At 42.8% G+C, this 16,602-nt stretch overlaps 1 protein-coding gene across 1 annotated transcript in view; it reads left to right on the forward strand.

The window, feature by feature from the left end:
• Positions 1-14,624, forward strand: part of pdlim2 (PDZ and LIM domain 2 (mystique)) — a 37,050-nt gene extending 22,426 nt beyond the window's left edge. Inside the window, exons 7-10 of the mRNA XM_074638405.1 lie at positions 6,535-6,653; positions 11,391-11,539; positions 12,418-12,529; positions 13,431-14,624. Coding sequence (XP_074494506.1) covers positions 6,535-6,653; positions 11,391-11,539; positions 12,418-12,529; positions 13,431-13,623 — 573 coding nt within the window. The 3' untranslated portion in view covers positions 13,624-14,624. The remainder of the gene's footprint in view (positions 1-6,534; positions 6,654-11,390; positions 11,540-12,417; positions 12,530-13,430) is intronic.
• Positions 14,625-16,602: the final 1,978 nt, after the last annotated feature.

The following is a 16,602-nucleotide window of genomic DNA, read 5'->3' on the forward strand; positions in this document are numbered from 1 at the left end:
CACTGCTGGTTGAAGACTGAAGTTATTAGAAAGTCTTCATCTTCAGGACTGGAGACTTGTAAATGCACCTCACCTGTGAGTGGCTTCTAGCACTAAACACAGACATGCATATCTCCTCCCTGACGATGATGGCTTGGAATGATGTACTATTTCAGGTCTGACATGAGCGGGGCTGTTGTTTTGTTTGGCAGGCCGGTGCTGTGCTAAGCCAAGCCAGCGTTGGGGGAGCGGCGCTGGCCGCTGCCCCGGCGGAGGGATGTTTTCTTCTTCTCGTCCTCTGCACAGTGAGCTCTGTGACTGGACAGTGTGAGACCTTTTCACGTGGACTCATAGCCGTTAAGCTTGGGGTCCATTGTGGCCACTGCCCGGGCAGCATGCCTCTCCTCATCCCCGCTGATTGATCAGCACGCCTGTTTTTCTTTCCCCCGGAGTGGAAAAGCAAACTGGGGCACTTTTGATTCCCCGTGCTTTCCAGGCCCCCGGGCGCACTCATGGGGACACTCGGCCCTGCAGGTTTTATGGGGAAATGTTGGCCGGGAGAGATGGGCCTTTTCACTAGTTGGTAGTGTTTACGAAGGTGGTTGAGCGGTATGTCAACATTCCAAAAGTTGTTGTCAAGGTAACGACGTATATAACTGACCCTCAGTGTATTCGTGCCAGCAAAAACCGACCTGTCAGCATACTGTATATTCCTCTAGTTTTACACAGGACAACACCTTCGTGTCAGGGTAATGGTTACCAATATAAGGCTTCATTTGTTGGTCATAAATCATAATTGTCATGCTGGTAAAATGAACACTGAAGAATAATTCTGCTACACTGAGACACCATAAAAGCATGTCTTGCTGACATTTTAGATTTATGTTTTAGCCAGTCATGGAAATTCCTGTAGCAATATGAGTATTAGGCTGCACTCCATCATACTGTATTGCATTATATGTCACAGTACTATTTTATACAGTAGAGTTACTTTATCTCTGAAACCAGAGTGAGACATACCAGATGGTTCTTGAGCTATAATGGTTAATGAGCCTGACAGCAACACAAATGCAGTAATTAGACAATCACCTTTTATGGAGGGATTTTCAATGATGAGCTGTTAAAAATTGCATATCTCGACCTCCCAGCTCATTATGACAGTTTTGGTTTGGATTCAGCTTCTTTTGATTGTTACTGACTCCTTTTTTTTTTTATACATATGAGAAGAGACATCCTGGCGACCATAAATTAAAAGTATCATGAAGTCCAGCGATTTGAGTCCAACCATAATGAACTCCAGATGTCTAATGAGCTTGATATGCTGCTCCAGTCGGAGCCTTGTGGGGAATTTAATAGGGATGAAAAATGTGTTGCTTGTATCGCCCTTCGTGGATAAATAAACGCTCAAGACTCTTATTCATTCCTCATTGTGTCTTTGACTTTTGGTGGCAGTGTGTGAGTGGCTGTCTCAGACCACCTACACTATGATCACATGAGACGGCTTTGGCTTCTCTCAGACGTCTCAAAGTATTCACCGTGTCGTTACAATACACTCAAGATCAGGTTCATCCACATTTATCATGAGCTGAGCTGCAGGAATCATGGACATTACAGCGCAGGAAAACTTTCCTCCAAATATTTCCTCTAGAGTCCACTTGTAAGCTCATCAAGTGTCACCGATAGTGTCACCGTTTGCACCGATGATGAGTAAAAATTAAAACATGGAAATTGTAGTCTCACTGGCAGGAAGGTAGAGAACGAAATGCAGCTCTGTTTTAGCTGACGTTACTGTATACTCACAGTCATCCTGTTGTCTTCATCTCTGCTGCTCATTTGGCCTCTAATCTTGTACATATGGTTCATATCTGGAGCGGTCTGATGGTGTGTGGCCGTGGCGAGCGACTGGAGAGAGGGGGAGGTATTATAGCACTGGCATCGCAAAGATCTGTCATTTTCTTCCATGTTATTGAATGCTGTACAGTGTAAGCCGGGGCCAAGAATTTATATGTAGAAGGCATTATAGAGGATTGAGAAGATTGAGCTCGACTTCTAAAGCTTGCAGTATGGACTGGGTACTGTATAGAAAGAGTATATTACATCCTAATTTTGAAATACCAAACATGCCCTAAAGTTAAAAAAATAGATCCTTGTTACATCTTGCATATAATAAATGTTGGACTTAAACACGTGTAAATGTAGAATAGAGGAAATGGGCTCATAACCTGAAGCAGCCTCTTTGGGAGCTGTAGTCAGTCCACTGGTTTTGTCATATCATTAGGCCACTTTAGGTCACTTTTTTCCCATAAAGCAGCTGCAGTGGGATGTGAGGCAATAAAAAAAGCTAAAGAATGTTAATGACATGAATTTTGATATAAAACGATTGTGTTTTATTAGTTACAGAACGTGGACACAGTGATGCACCATCGCTCAGACATAATTACAAGGCAGGGTCCATCAGTGACAGTGGATAACGAGTAGGTTACTGTCCGCCTCGGGTCTTTGCTCAGGACCTCCACCAATGCACGCCGCTGGATAGGAAACACTGTACACAGCTTTGATTATTACCCAGCCCAGGATGTCTGCTAGCTGTCCCCCGCCTCATTGTAGTACAGCAGTCATGTCTGTGGTGGAGACAGTGAATGAGCAGTTATAGCACTTTCTTACAGCAGCGTCGAGCTTCCCAAAATAAAAGCTCCCCAAAGGCATCGGCCCTGTGCGCTGCTGGCCCGTGCCCTGTAATTGAAGCTGCAGGGTGGTAATGATGATGATGCAGAGTGGCTTGCTTGGAGCCAGACTGAAGGCTCCTCCACTGGCACTGTCCCCGACGTCTCCCGTGGGCCTTGATCTGAAACAGCTGCCCTCGCTTCAGTTTGCCATTTCCTGTTTGTTTGTGTCTTTAAGTGGCCAATCAGACAGAGGCTTGTTCTTGTGATAGTGATTCTCTGACAGCTAAGAACCAGGATTGCACGGAGCAGACTGTCAGACCCTGCTGCAGTAAAATGAGAGGTTTTCTTAAAGGACTCGGTAACTGGTGCTCGGAAACACTACCACTTATGTCCACAGGGACCGCCATAAGCAACAGAAAATTAAAGTTCCTTGTAGTAACTTTAATGTCACATTTTGCTGACACACGAGGGTGTACCCTGTCTCTCTCCCAATGCATGATGGGATAGGCTCCAGCCTCCTCGCCCATGCCAGGGATAAAGCGGTTTTACAAAATGGACGGATGGATGATTCAAATAAACAGCAGGCTTCAATTCAACCTTCCACAACTTGTCTACCATCTTTGCTGCAGATGTCTTGCCACTGCAGAGGGACGTACAAATCATGGAGAAAAATAGACATTTCAACATTAAAGCCCCTGAAAACTTGATTTTAAATATGAAGTATTTCTTTATAATAATAAATATACATCACTAAATAAGCAATAAGCCATCCATAGGTATTATTTATTTATTAAGAGTTTAACACTCAAAAACTTTGATCAGATTTAATTGACAGTAGCCTGGTAACATTAACAAACCACCATCAACTGTCATCAGATTTGGATTCAAATGTCGCTAAATCCAGATTAGTGCATGGAAATAGGTAACCTTTTTCCAACTGAAGCCCAAAAAAATCAGACAAAAACAGAAATACAGAATTCTCTCATGTGAAATGTTCAAAACTGTTCTAGCTTTGGCATAAAATAGTGTGTTTGTAAAAGACCCCATCGCTCATAATAGGAAGCTGATTGAGTGTTTGAATGTACTCACGCATGACCTCACACATTTAAACACAACACTTTAAGTGGCAGACTTTTAGGTGAGATAATGTTATTGTATATGCAGCTAAAGACCAGCAGCATACCAGTGACGTGCCCTCATGATCCCGGCTATGTTGACTGTGAGGTGCTGATTACAGTTCAGCGCAGCTTTAATCAGAGCTTCCTCCTCTCGCCAGCCACAGGAACCAGGAAGAATTGGCTGATGATTTTCACCAGTGGTCCCTCCCCTCTCTGAAACGAGACAAAATAATAGGCTTCCCTTGACTCGCCTGTGTGCCCCTCCCTAAGTTTGTTGATGCATGAGACATGGGGGCACTGTTGGCACTGTCATGGTGCAGTTTACCAAATGCATTGTAGCTCTGAGATCAGCCGTGTGTAATGGTTCGTTGGCTTACAATGGAACGGTGATGAACAAAGATGTGTTGGCGAGCCTAGTTTAAGGCCATTGCCAGCCGTGCCATGGTTACTGCTATAAAAGGCTGGCATCGGAGACTGTAGAGTGGATGACGGTGATGGGGGGGTGGTGGTGGGGGAGTTTTTTTGAACTTTCTAAGGTCAAGCTCAATCACAGCTGCATACTGGCTGTCACAGTGGAGGGCTTGTTTCTTTTTCTCCCTCTTCCCTTTTGTTTTTCTTTACTTCATTGCATTCCTCTTGAGTCTCATAGATCAGAGTTGTGATTTCATCCGTAATTCTTCCGCTGTTTGTAGAGCATGAAGATCTACATTCAGTAGCCAGACACTTATATAACACAGGCTTGGTTTGCATTAGTGTGGATTCACATGCACATACTGCGTGGCTTCACTAGGTCTTCCTGAAAGAATCCCCAAAGCATGCATGTCTATCAGGTATATATGCCCCTTGAGATTGGTTCACAGCAGGAGAGGACGTCTCCGCTCTGATGATATGGAATATGTGATGTTATGAGCCTGCAGTTATTATGCAGGGTTTATCCTGGGAAGAATCACAGGGAGACGTCCCAATGATCATTTCTGGTAAAGGCTTCCTGGCACGCATCTCTAATCTGCCCACTCACTAAAGGAAAAAGAAGAGGAAAATTGGACTCAATTGAGAACAGAGACATTGTTCAAAGAGTTTCTGAATTGGAAGCGGGTGCTGCTGGCATTGGACACACACATCTTTGACTCCATCAGTGCCACTGTGTCAGCATTGAGCTCCAGCATCAGCTCCAACTTGAGTCTCTTAGACATGTACCAGTTGAAAAACCCGGGTTGAGACGTTTCTTTCCTTTTTGGACGGAGCCTGTGTAACACTGATGCCAGCTGGTGACGGCCGAGGGAGAAAAACTCTTTGTGAAAGCTGTACTCATTGAGTTGTCTGTGGGCTGCTTGATTCTAACGTTTTCCTGGACTGCACAGAACTAAAATAAAGTAATGGCTTTGTTTCCTAGCAAACTGGAAGTTGTGAAAGTGTTTGGCGACTTCCTCGTTTTTTTTAAAGTCATTTTGTTTGTTTGAATATTGTTTGCTTTCTGTTATCAGTACGTGGTCAGTATTGCAGGTGGACACCGTTAGATGCCAGACAGTGTTGTGGTCTAAAAACAATTAGCTTATTGGAATTCCTGACAGTAAAAGTGTCTGGGTTGAGTTATGTGCTGTGCAGACTTAGTCCAGGTGTGCTGGGTGTTTAGTGTGAACATGTGCCTGAGGTCACTTTCACTAGTGGTTGACTCCAACACACTTATGACATAATTAAACTCAGATAAATCAACCTTTGCCTGCTGCCTTTGGTTTCTGCTAAGAACAGCTACAATAAAAAATGTCGTTGGCACATCTGCTGAGACCTTAGTTTATAAGCTTCTCATGTACAGTAGGTACGTAGCGCCCTCTTCTGTCAAAAGTCAAACATTATTCACTTCATAACTAAGACGTTGCTCACAGTTTCCTTCCTGAATTACACTATTGTTTGTACAGCACTGTAAGTGTTCAGTTCTTGCGGCGTGGAATGCCCTCTCTCATGTCGTGACGATAGACACTGTTTATAGCTACCATGAATAATTGTGAGATTTTGCACGGCATCTGGAAGCCATTGAAGTACATGCTGGCTCTGTCTTTCCCATCAGACCAACGCAGGAGTCTGTGCCAAACATCTGTTGCCACACAATCTATCATCTATCAGCTGAGGGGCTGAAGTACAGCTATGATGTGTAAATGGTAATCAAGATAGAAAAATGTGGATGTGGGTTGCTGTGATTGTTGAAACTGATCAGTACAGGAATGTGGGGCGTGACTCGTGCAATCGAAACTTTGAGAGCTCAGGGCACCAAATACAATCACACAATGACAAAGTGTATTGCTCATTCTGCACTGAAAGAATGTCTCTGGGTTTCAGTCAAATCTGTGATGACAATGAAGTGAATCTGTATGCGGGGTTTCTCCATCTGGAGCTAGTTTGAGCTACTGATAAATCCCTCCTGTTTTGATCTCGACTGAATATATCCTACGCGATGGTGTGTCTAAAATTTGTTTTATTCCAACTTGTCATACAGTACAGTCTCCTCAGATTTAGAGCTTCCTGAAACAAGGACGCTACATTTGTTCAGTGCCAATACGCTGCTTGGAGGAGCAGGAACACTGCAGCTGATATCCTGCCTCTCTGCACTGAACATACTGTAGTTTTTTTTGTGACTCTTTTACAGTAACATTGCATCATGGTCTAAGCACTTGCACACATAGATTCCTCAACTCTGAATGGCAAACTTGTTTTTTCAGCTGCTGCAGGACGTTTGACTTTCATGCTCACCCACACCTCTCTCTCTTCCTCCACAGGAGTTCTCCCCTTCAGACTACAGAAATAACTCCGTGTCCAGCAGAACTCCGACCCCACCAGGACGCTACTCACCCCATAGCCCCATCGACCGGGACGTACCCATGTCCCCTCGTCGCAGGTAAATACCACCAATAAAACATGATAAAACACCATAGTTCACTGCAAAAGCTATGTGTATTACACTGACTGCTATGGACACACATCTCTCATCCTTCAGTTGCATCTTTTTTTGCAATGAAACATGAAGTTACGATACAATCCTGCAAATCTAACCAGACATACAGCAGCTATTCCAAGTCAATGCTTGTACTGCATCTGTTGGAAAAGTGGACACACTGTACTTTATTTATATGCTTGAATATGAACAACTAGATGCTTTTACAGTCCACAACATGCAGACCATTTAACTCCATTTTAGCCTATGAAACTAGTTCCTCTTCAGAGATTGAAGTGTAAAGCCTTCCACATATTAACAGTAGCAGGATGATGTCCCGTCTAACAAGAGTGTGTATAATGCATAGGCAGTCATTCAGCGCCATCTATAGGCCAGTAGGTACAATGGTATCTACTTACGCCTAAATCAATAGCTCTGACACTGTTTCAACATAAAATGCTCACTTAAAAATAATACTAAAACATAAAATTGTGTCAGACAAAAGATTTTGCAAATGAAGATAATACATTGGGCTTATATTACAAACTGCACATTGAAGAAAATTGATCACACATTATCCAAATTGTGCTGAACTTGGATGTGAAATAGATGGTACGCTGATGCATTTGTGATGGTACTGTCCTCTTGTTAAGCAGTTTTTGTCGGCGATTACTGAAAACTTGTCATGTTTTCTTCATGTAGATATCAAACCCTGTCCGGTAACTTGTAATCTATGCGTGGAAATGGCCATTGAACAACAAAACTTGTACACAGTATTATAGCACACAGTATTATAGCACTGGCCTTCCTAGCAGCCAAGTGGATATTTTAATGAACTGGAAACAATGTAAACTAAACTGTTTCAGCATGTAGAACTGGCGCAATGACTTTATGACTGCTCTAATTTTCCAAGATGATGATAGGCCTGATGGATTTGATTATCCCTGGAACTTTATTATATCTTGAAAAAGCTTGAACAGATTCTGTATTATTGAATCTTTGTGGTAATATTCTGTACACCCGCCACCACCAACCTCCCGTCTTTTGTTCTTTTTTTCTTATTTCAATGTTTGTTTGTTTGCTTTTGTTGGAACACTGCAGTCAGTCTTTGTTTGTATTAAAAATTATAAAAAAAAAAAAAAAAAGGTCACTATAAGCCTGACAAAAGTAATATTTATTGCAGGGATATTGTTGGATTGCATGAGGTTATTTCAGTGGTTAGGTTATTGCAGTTTCACCCATATTTGGAATTCAGTTTCTGCTAGAAACATTCCTTTGTATATTTGTAATTATTGCGTCTTCATTGTGGAAGTCTGTGTGGAAAGGCAGTTAAAAGTGCAAGTGGACTGATAAGTCTGTCAAACAAACATATTCATTTAGTGTTCAATTGTTAGACAGCTTGTGCTGCAGCTGACTGTTGGTGCTTCGAGCTGTTTGCAGCTGCACTCTGCGCTGACAACTACAAATGAACTGTCAGCCTTTGGGAAACACTATATTGTGTCCACCACCTGCACTGCAGTTTGCTTTTTCCTGCTTCGCCCCCTCTGACGAGGTGATGCAGCTGTAATTTGACTCAGTTCATAGCGTGCAGGTGCTTCCCTCTGAACATTTTCAGGATTCACTTCCACTCAGCAAAGATTTTTTTGTCTCCGCAGAAATGAAAATCTTCTTTTAGTCTCTCACACAATCCTCAGTGTCCACTCTCTCTATTGGAGAGCCTGTTGCCTGTGTTTTCACAGTGCAGGATGGTTGACTTTGGCCCCAGTCCCCCCCTGGGTAACCACGGCTAGTGATATGACGTGTCCGCAACTGCAGTCTTAATCCAAACACCACATATTCCCAAAAAAGTCAGATTTGACTTCTCCCCCTGATTGGCCCCCAGTCTGGAGCCCCCGGCCTGCACACCAAGCCTCTCCCTGCTCCTCCCCAGCCAATCACAGGCTCAGTGACACCCATCTACCCACCCCTTTATGTCGCACGTCCAATGAGTTTCAGCCCAGAGGCACACCTTTCAGCCAGTTCTTGTTTTTCTGTCTGGTCTGGTTCAGATAGAGGTGTGTGTGTGTGTGTGTTCGGCATCTAATATTGTTTTTTCTCGTGTATGTTCTGAGTTGCTACAGCAGTGTTAGAAATATATGGTCAGCACTGGAAAGAATAGTTCAGCTCCCTTTTTTTGTTCCCTCTTTCTTTCTGTTTGAGGTGAGTCTTGTCATTTTGAGTTTTGTCATTTGGATTTCTTTTTGTCAGGACTTTGGTTTAGGTGTTGTACTGTAAGTAAGAAGCTTTGAGAAATGTGGTTGGAATTTGCTTGTGGTTGTGATCTGTGATATGTTTTGGCTACGCTCATGTGCTATGACTAGATCTTTATCATTGCAGATCTGTGCCAGCTCTGGGTATGGAAACACATTCATCTTATAGATGCAGACATTGTGTAGATGTGACAACATTTAAAAGCACGATTCCCAGATGACATACTGATACATGATACTTTGTGAAATGTAACTGCTTCCACTGCAAATCTGTGTGCACGCGACTGCTTGTCCAGATGCACGCTGTCCCCTCTCACCCTCCCTCCTGTTATTTGTTTTCGTCCAATTTGACCTCGACTTTCCATTTGTTTTGGGAATGCAATTTCAAAAGGGATGGCGAGCGAGGCGAAAATGTGAAATGGGATTGCTGAGGGTGGAGCGGAGCATGTGGAGAACTTGGAGGGTGTGCTTTAGAGGTCTGTTTTCAATTTGAACCATGCTCAGTGATTCAGGGGAAAGGGTCTGAGCGTTTGCCTCGTCGCATATTTTGTTGTCTTGTCTGTTTGCTGTCTCTTGTTTCAGCCCTGTTCATTTAGTGGGAAGCCTAAAGCTGAAATGCAGGCAGGAACAATACTCGTACACAGCCATAATTGAAGCCTACGAACCCCTATGAGCATGCGAGATGTTGTTTTTATATGTAACACACTGAGGAAATGCCACACGTACAAGAGAGATCCATAACAGGACAGTGATTCTGTTTTTCTATTAAAATAAAACCGTAATGATGAGGGCAAAGTGCTGACCGTCAGCTGCAGGGTCTTTGAGACCCTGAAAAGCTCCCAATTTAATAGGACTATGCAGCAGGGCAGTGAACCCACACATAAAAACCAAAGCAACCAGAGAGTTGTTTTTTTCTGGCCCAACAGTTTAATGTTCTTGACCGGCCAAGTCTGTCACCTGACCTTTATCCAACTGAGCATGTGTTTCACAGACTGAAGGCAAATCAAGTAAGGATTGCTGCAGTGCAGACTTGGCAGAGCCTCACTGGGGAAGATAACAAGTATTTGCTGATGGCATGAATACCATAGACTGTAAAGAGTTTGACACCGAATATGTGACATGACTTTCTTAAATTAATTCAAATGTCAAATTACTTACCATTAAACTGGGGGAATGTGTAGAAAATACACTAAAATTCCTACCCTGTTCTTCCAAACTGAAGCTTAGACTTTCCATTTTTTAACCTCCATAATCATTGTTTTATTTCCGATCTAGGGAGCAGGAGTACAGAGCAAACACAACTTGTTTGTCCAGCTAATGGGGTCTTTGTAGAACAATATAACTCACAGGGCAGTGATGCTAAAATGTTACGTCACAGTAACGAATAGTTTCCATGGTGGAGGTTTCAGTCATCGTCTCAGAGCAGATTCTTCACATCTCTGGTGTCGGTTAAAGCGTAAATATTTGGGCAGATGTGTTGTATGTCACAACAGGTGGGACAGTCAGTCAGGTTAAGTTGGCTACAGGTGTAAGGCATCAAACCACACCTGGCCCGGCATTGTGTACGCCGTCCAACCGGTTCCTACTGACAGCCAACACTCACCAGCTCCCTCCAGACAAATACACTGACACGAGAACAAGCTATGTGTCTTTGTGTTTCTTTTTTACTAAATAATCATCGGTCAGTCTGGATTTTAACGCACGTGTTTCTTCAGGGAGGGGTTGGTATTCAACCACACATCAAGTATGGAAGAAGCAGTAAAAAAATAACCGCTTTTCCTTTCACACCAGGCGTAAGGAATTTGGTTGTAAAGCGAACCACTGTTCTTTTTTTTTAAAATTTCTTAATGAATTGACTACCCGAAGGTGAAAGCATCCTCTTTCGTTCCGTGCATTGACAGGAGGACATGGTTTGTTGTTTCGTGGCTGTTTAGTAGACTATTAGTGCAAGGTACAAAGCTTATGTCTGTTATTCTCTATCATACCTTCTGTCAGGTGTAGGACTTTCTCATTAATTTACACAATAATGACTGCTGCAAAGATTTAACTGCTGTTATTTTGCATTCGAAAAGATTTCACACATGCTATATAGCTTCCACTGTCAGCCTTATTACGTCCTCTTTGTTTTTTCCTCAAGGCTGTTTTCTGCGTTAGAACAGTGCCTCTGGTCTGGTAAGGGGATATGACGGGGTCCTGTTGAGGGAATGATGTGCGATTGGTCACTGTTTGGCCTCTTGCCTGTGGTGTGCAATCTAGACTCCATGCTCGGAGGTCAAAGTCTCAAAGCCAGCTGCTGCCCCGTCCTTCATTTCCTCTGGATTCAGTGAAACCAGACTCACAAGTCTTCTCATAAACGTACATTTTCTGCTGAACATGTCAACGAGAGCTCGACATATGACTTTTAGTGAACGTGATAACCTGTGATTATATTTTTTATTTCTTCCTTCTACAGCAGTTCGAGCTCTGACTTTGCCATGCAGAAGTTCGACAGGGACTCGGAGGTGTACAAGATGATACAGGAGAATAAAGAGTCCCGCACGGCGCCCCGTCAGTCCAACACCTTTAAAATGCTGCAAGAGGTCCTGGAGGCTGACGAGAAAGGTTAGAAGCTCTCTGCATTACAAACAAATGTGCGCATTTGAAAAGAGAATCGGTTTATTTAGCATGCAATACTCAATAGTTTCCATTGTTGCACAAATATTCACACACTTATTCTACTGTGAATTAAAATAACCACTCATTTTTATCAGGTATGTTTTATGGAAAATGCGTAATGAAGTTAAATGATGTTTTCATTTGGTCCCCACTCTCACTCAAGATAAGTAGGTATAGAAAATAAATGGGACGTGAATGTGTTTGCATGGAGGAGCTTGCCAGGATTGCATGCATTTTTTTTGTTGACTGATGGTTTATCGCAATAACCCCTTTGCACGGGCTGTTCTCAGGATTCAGCTATATATATAATTTATATCTCCTACAGTTGTTTTGCTGGCATCTCACCATATTAAAACCATCCCTGTTTTAATGTGCATCGTGCAGAACAAGCAAGCGTAAGTCACTGAGTCGTACCTTAGAGACTGCCATATGGCCGTCACCTGTGCAGGATGGAGAGAAAAGCTCTCCTGTGTGCAGTTCATATTGTGAACAGCGTATCATAGAATGCATCTGTCCTCCTTTTCCCGCTCCTCTGCTTTGATAAATGGCGGGGCGAATAAATCCAGATGGCAATAACATTCTTTCATGACGTGATAATGACCAATGTGCGGAAACCAAATTTCACGAAGCGTGTCCCACAGGTGATGAGCTTAGTGATGAGGAGTGAGGAAACACAAACATGCTCCAATGACAGAGGGCAGTGAAGAGTGTTGATGTGTTGAACAGAGATGCAGGCCTGTCACAACATCTCTATGAGCGGCTCTGTTCATGTGTGTGTGTGTGTGTGTGTGTGTGTGTGTGTGTGTGTGTGTTTTTGACTCCAGAGGCAGCCCTGCGGTTTCCAGGGAAACTTTCACCCAACGCCCCGATAACAAGCACATCAATGGGAGGAGCCAAAAGAAACCACATCTGTGAGAAATGTGACACCAGCATTATGTAAGTCACCTGCAGTTACATGTTGACTAACACAGGTGTGAGTAATTACAACGACAATTTGCCCTTCAGTAAAAGATGTTCCACATGTAGACTGTGATATCAAGTGTGTGTGTGTGTGTGTGTGTGCAGTTGTAATGTGTCCAAACAACCAGTTATGATGACTATTACATCTAATTACTGAATGTAATTGGTAAAAGGGTATTAAGTTCATATTTGACTCATATTTGAGTGTTAAAGGTGCAGTGTGTAGGATTTGGCGACATCTAGTGGTGTGGTTGCGATGGATGGATGTTTACTACTGACCATGTATGCATGTGATGTGATTGCTATCATTGTTGTATGGCTTGGCTCAGGTTAAATGTTTTGTAAAACATGAACAAATAGATACAGAGAATGAATGCAATAGAACTTTCTTGTTGGATTTTCCACTGTGACAAATCGCCAAATGGCTGACATTTTCCTCGCTGTGGCTACCGTTACCGTTACACTCTCCACTAGCACCACACTGTTGTTTACCATCATCACGTGACAAACTACCTGCAATCAGTTCTTCTTTGCTGCTCTCAAACAGTGGTTGCCAGTGGCAGCCATGATACATCCAGGGCGACAGCACTGTGAAGGCTACTGTTTTAGAGCGGCGAAGAAGATTTGATATCCAGTTAAACAAGTTAATTTGTCAACACATTGGCTAAGCATTTGTTGATAGGAAAGTGTCAGTCTGACATGAACATATTTTTGCTGTTCTTTTTTTTCATTAATATACAAATTAAACTGATGTTTATCCGTGCTGACTTTTGCAACGCTCGAGTTGATTTGCATTGGAAATGAGGCAAATCTTTTCACCCTGTCGTCAGTCCAGTGTGTGTTTGTCTGACATCTGACTGCATTCATCTCTCCACAGCACACTGGCCGTACGCATCACGGACGACCGCTTCCGCCACGCAGAGTGCTACACTTGCACAGATTGCGGCCTCAACCTCAGGATGAGAGGTCACTTTTGCGTCGGAGATGTGATGTACTGTGAGAAGCACGCCAAACAGAGGTACCAGGGCCCAGGTAGTTCCCCTCAAACCACCGTGTCCCCACGCCAATGAGTCGGCCACTCCACACCTGCCCCGCTCTGGACGTAGAGTGCTGCTTTGTCTGCCCTGAAGCTCCACACCATCTGACTCCGTTATAGACCTTGGGATGGGGGCGTGGAGATGGACGCTAGTCAACGAAACGGCAGAGGATTTTCTTTTCTGATCACATTTAACCATACTTTGCAATATTATGATTCACTTTCTTGCCTTTCTTATAATCGTATGAGAATTGGGGCTTTGTTTTTCATATGGCCCGGCCTCCATGGTCTCTTTAGGTTATTCTTAGCTCTAATGATGCACAGCTGCCATGGACTCAAGCCACATCACGTTGTACTAAGGCCAGATTTACATAACACCAACGCTTTAGACAAACTCAACAGGACTGGCTCTCTGACTCTCTGAGGATCTGGATAATCATTTGAATCTCCTGCTGACACAAAGGGACCAAAATCTCACCTACACTGCATGCCAATTTAAAAATGTACTGTATACAGACAGTGCTGTGAGTGTGTGTGGATGCTTGCTTTCATGTGCAGAAGTGTGTTTGGCTTCTTCATGCCTTCCCTGCATCTGTGAGTGTGACTGTGTGTGTGCATGAGAGAGAGAGAGAGAAGGGAAGAGCGGTCCAAGTTGTTACAGACGCAAAAGAGTTTGTGAATTTTGCGCTAGAGTCAGGCCAAAAGCGCTCAAGTTTTTCTATTTTTTTCTTTTGTAAGCAGAATTTATGAGTAGAAATAATGAAAGAAAAAAAAAAAACACATTTGCTGACTTGTTTTGTTGCTTATGAGGGACTATAGATTAATTCAATATACAGATATTTTTGATGTTTTTGTGATTGAACTGTGTTCTATGATATAGACCATTTAAAATGCATAATGTATGCACAGGACATTTAGTGTGAAAAGAATTGATGATGATGATGATAAATACACTTGTCCAGTTACAGCAGTACTCAGAGATACACTATAATGTTCGCATTTCATGTGGCACTTAATAAAATCGCACAACCTAAAGCTTCTTCAGTGATGATGACTGTGGTGGAATAATAAGTGTAAATGTCTCCCTACATCAGTACTGGCTCTTTACTTTTCGGTGGTTTATCGACTTCACATTACACAAGTACACTTTGCATTGTTTGCAAAAAACAAGTTGTTGTTTTTTTGTCCGTTTGCCATACAGCTATGGCAAATATTTATCACATTTAAGAAGATACACTTTATTTTTTCACTGTTCTTTTACACATTACATACATAGGCCCGAAATACATACAAAAACATGCACAAACCGGATCTATACACATAATGGAGAGATATCAGAGCGAGGGGTGCTGTCCATGGACAGGCGCCCCGAGCAGTTGGGGGTTTGGTGCCTTGCTCGGCAAACTGGCACCTCTCCAGTTACCAGTCCACACTCCGTGCTTAATACGTGCAGGGACTTGAACTGGCGACCCTCCGGTTCCCAAGCCTACGGACTGAGCTACTGCCACCCCCAAGACTTTAATCATCATCATATAGGTGCATACATGAAATTTGACCTCTGCATTTAACCCATCCTAAGCATTTAGGAGCAGTGGGCTACGGTAAAGTGTCTGGTCCTGCTCTGCCCAGTGAGCTACAGCTGCCCCACTCCATTTAACTGTCTTTTTACGTTGAATATACCTTTTTTCCACAGCTGACCTTTTGTCTCATCTTGGCAGTAAAACACCGGTGAAACTAATTACATTAACGATGACTCCATTCCATAGATGTGTGTGTCTCAGGGCGGTGCAGCAATTATTAATGTTATTAGTTACAGCTGTGCTTCTTTGTCAAAATGTGTGCTGTGAAAAGAGCCCATTTACAATGCATGACAATAAGTTGTTAACCTCCTGTCTTACGGTGTGTAGTAAAATATGACTAATTGGGATAAAAAATAGGCATGCAAATTTATATCTGTAATGTAAGGTTTGTTACGTAATATGTGTACAGTTGCCACTGGTGTCTGTTTTGGCAACACTGGTGTAGAGGTAGACTGATGACCTCAGTTTCACCACACATTTAAATGTAGTACGGAGGACTGAGTCAACAGCTGGGTGAGTGTGGAGCTCTGTAAGAAAATCCCAAGGGAGCGGCTTTTATGTCTGTGATTGAGGGCACCGCTCACAGATATAAACCAAAGACACTACTACTGGATTTACTCCGCCACTTTCAAATACTAGAACTAGAGCTTTATCGCTGTAAAGTAAAAAAAAAAAAAAAAGTCAGAGGTCAGACTAATATGCATTATGGTATATTGTTTAATCAACACAATTTTGTGGATTGGGTTTGGTAATTCTTTTTACATGATAGAGGAGATTTTCCTATGCACATCAAAAAACGATCCAGTGAGATTTGGAACTAGTGTCTTTGTTAAAAAATAAACATAGTGTGCAGAATCTACTTTTCTCTGCTAATTAATTTAACATGCCATCACTCTGGTGGAACAACAGGAGGGTAGGATTACAGAGGAAACAGTGACGGCACACTTTCACCATCGTGTCGAGTGGAGTGAGTCCATCTGGGGTTGAGTAACAAAGCGATATGGGTTCCTTGCAAAATGCAAAGTTGCTCTCTCATCGTGGATGTGTACTGCTGCCAGTCCCCTTGATGATTCAATTTCAGTTGGGTGAAGCTGCTGTTGTCCTTTGGTAGAAGCTGTTGTCTTGAGTCGTGCATTGTCAAGTCCCAAAAAGTTTGTTATATTAAAACCCCTGTCAGCAAGAGCAACGTCTCCAGGGGACAATTGTTGGAGAATTCCACTTTGCTCAGTCACATACTTATCACTTGTCCTCCCACCCTAACCTCTGGACACTAAGCTGATGACATCTTGAATGAGATAATTAAGCATATTATGCTATTTGTATTGTGAATATGTTTGTGCTCTTGCTCTCGTGTCCTTGGGCCTTTTGATGAATATTTCAAAGCAATCTATAATACTGGTACAATTCTCCAAGCAGTTGCGGTAACACATGGG

The sequence above is a fragment of the Sebastes fasciatus genome, chromosome 6, assembly GCF_043250625.1.
Source record: "Sebastes fasciatus isolate fSebFas1 chromosome 6, fSebFas1.pri, whole genome shotgun sequence".
Classification (NCBI taxonomy): Eukaryota; Metazoa; Chordata; class Actinopteri; order Perciformes; family Sebastidae; genus Sebastes; species Sebastes fasciatus.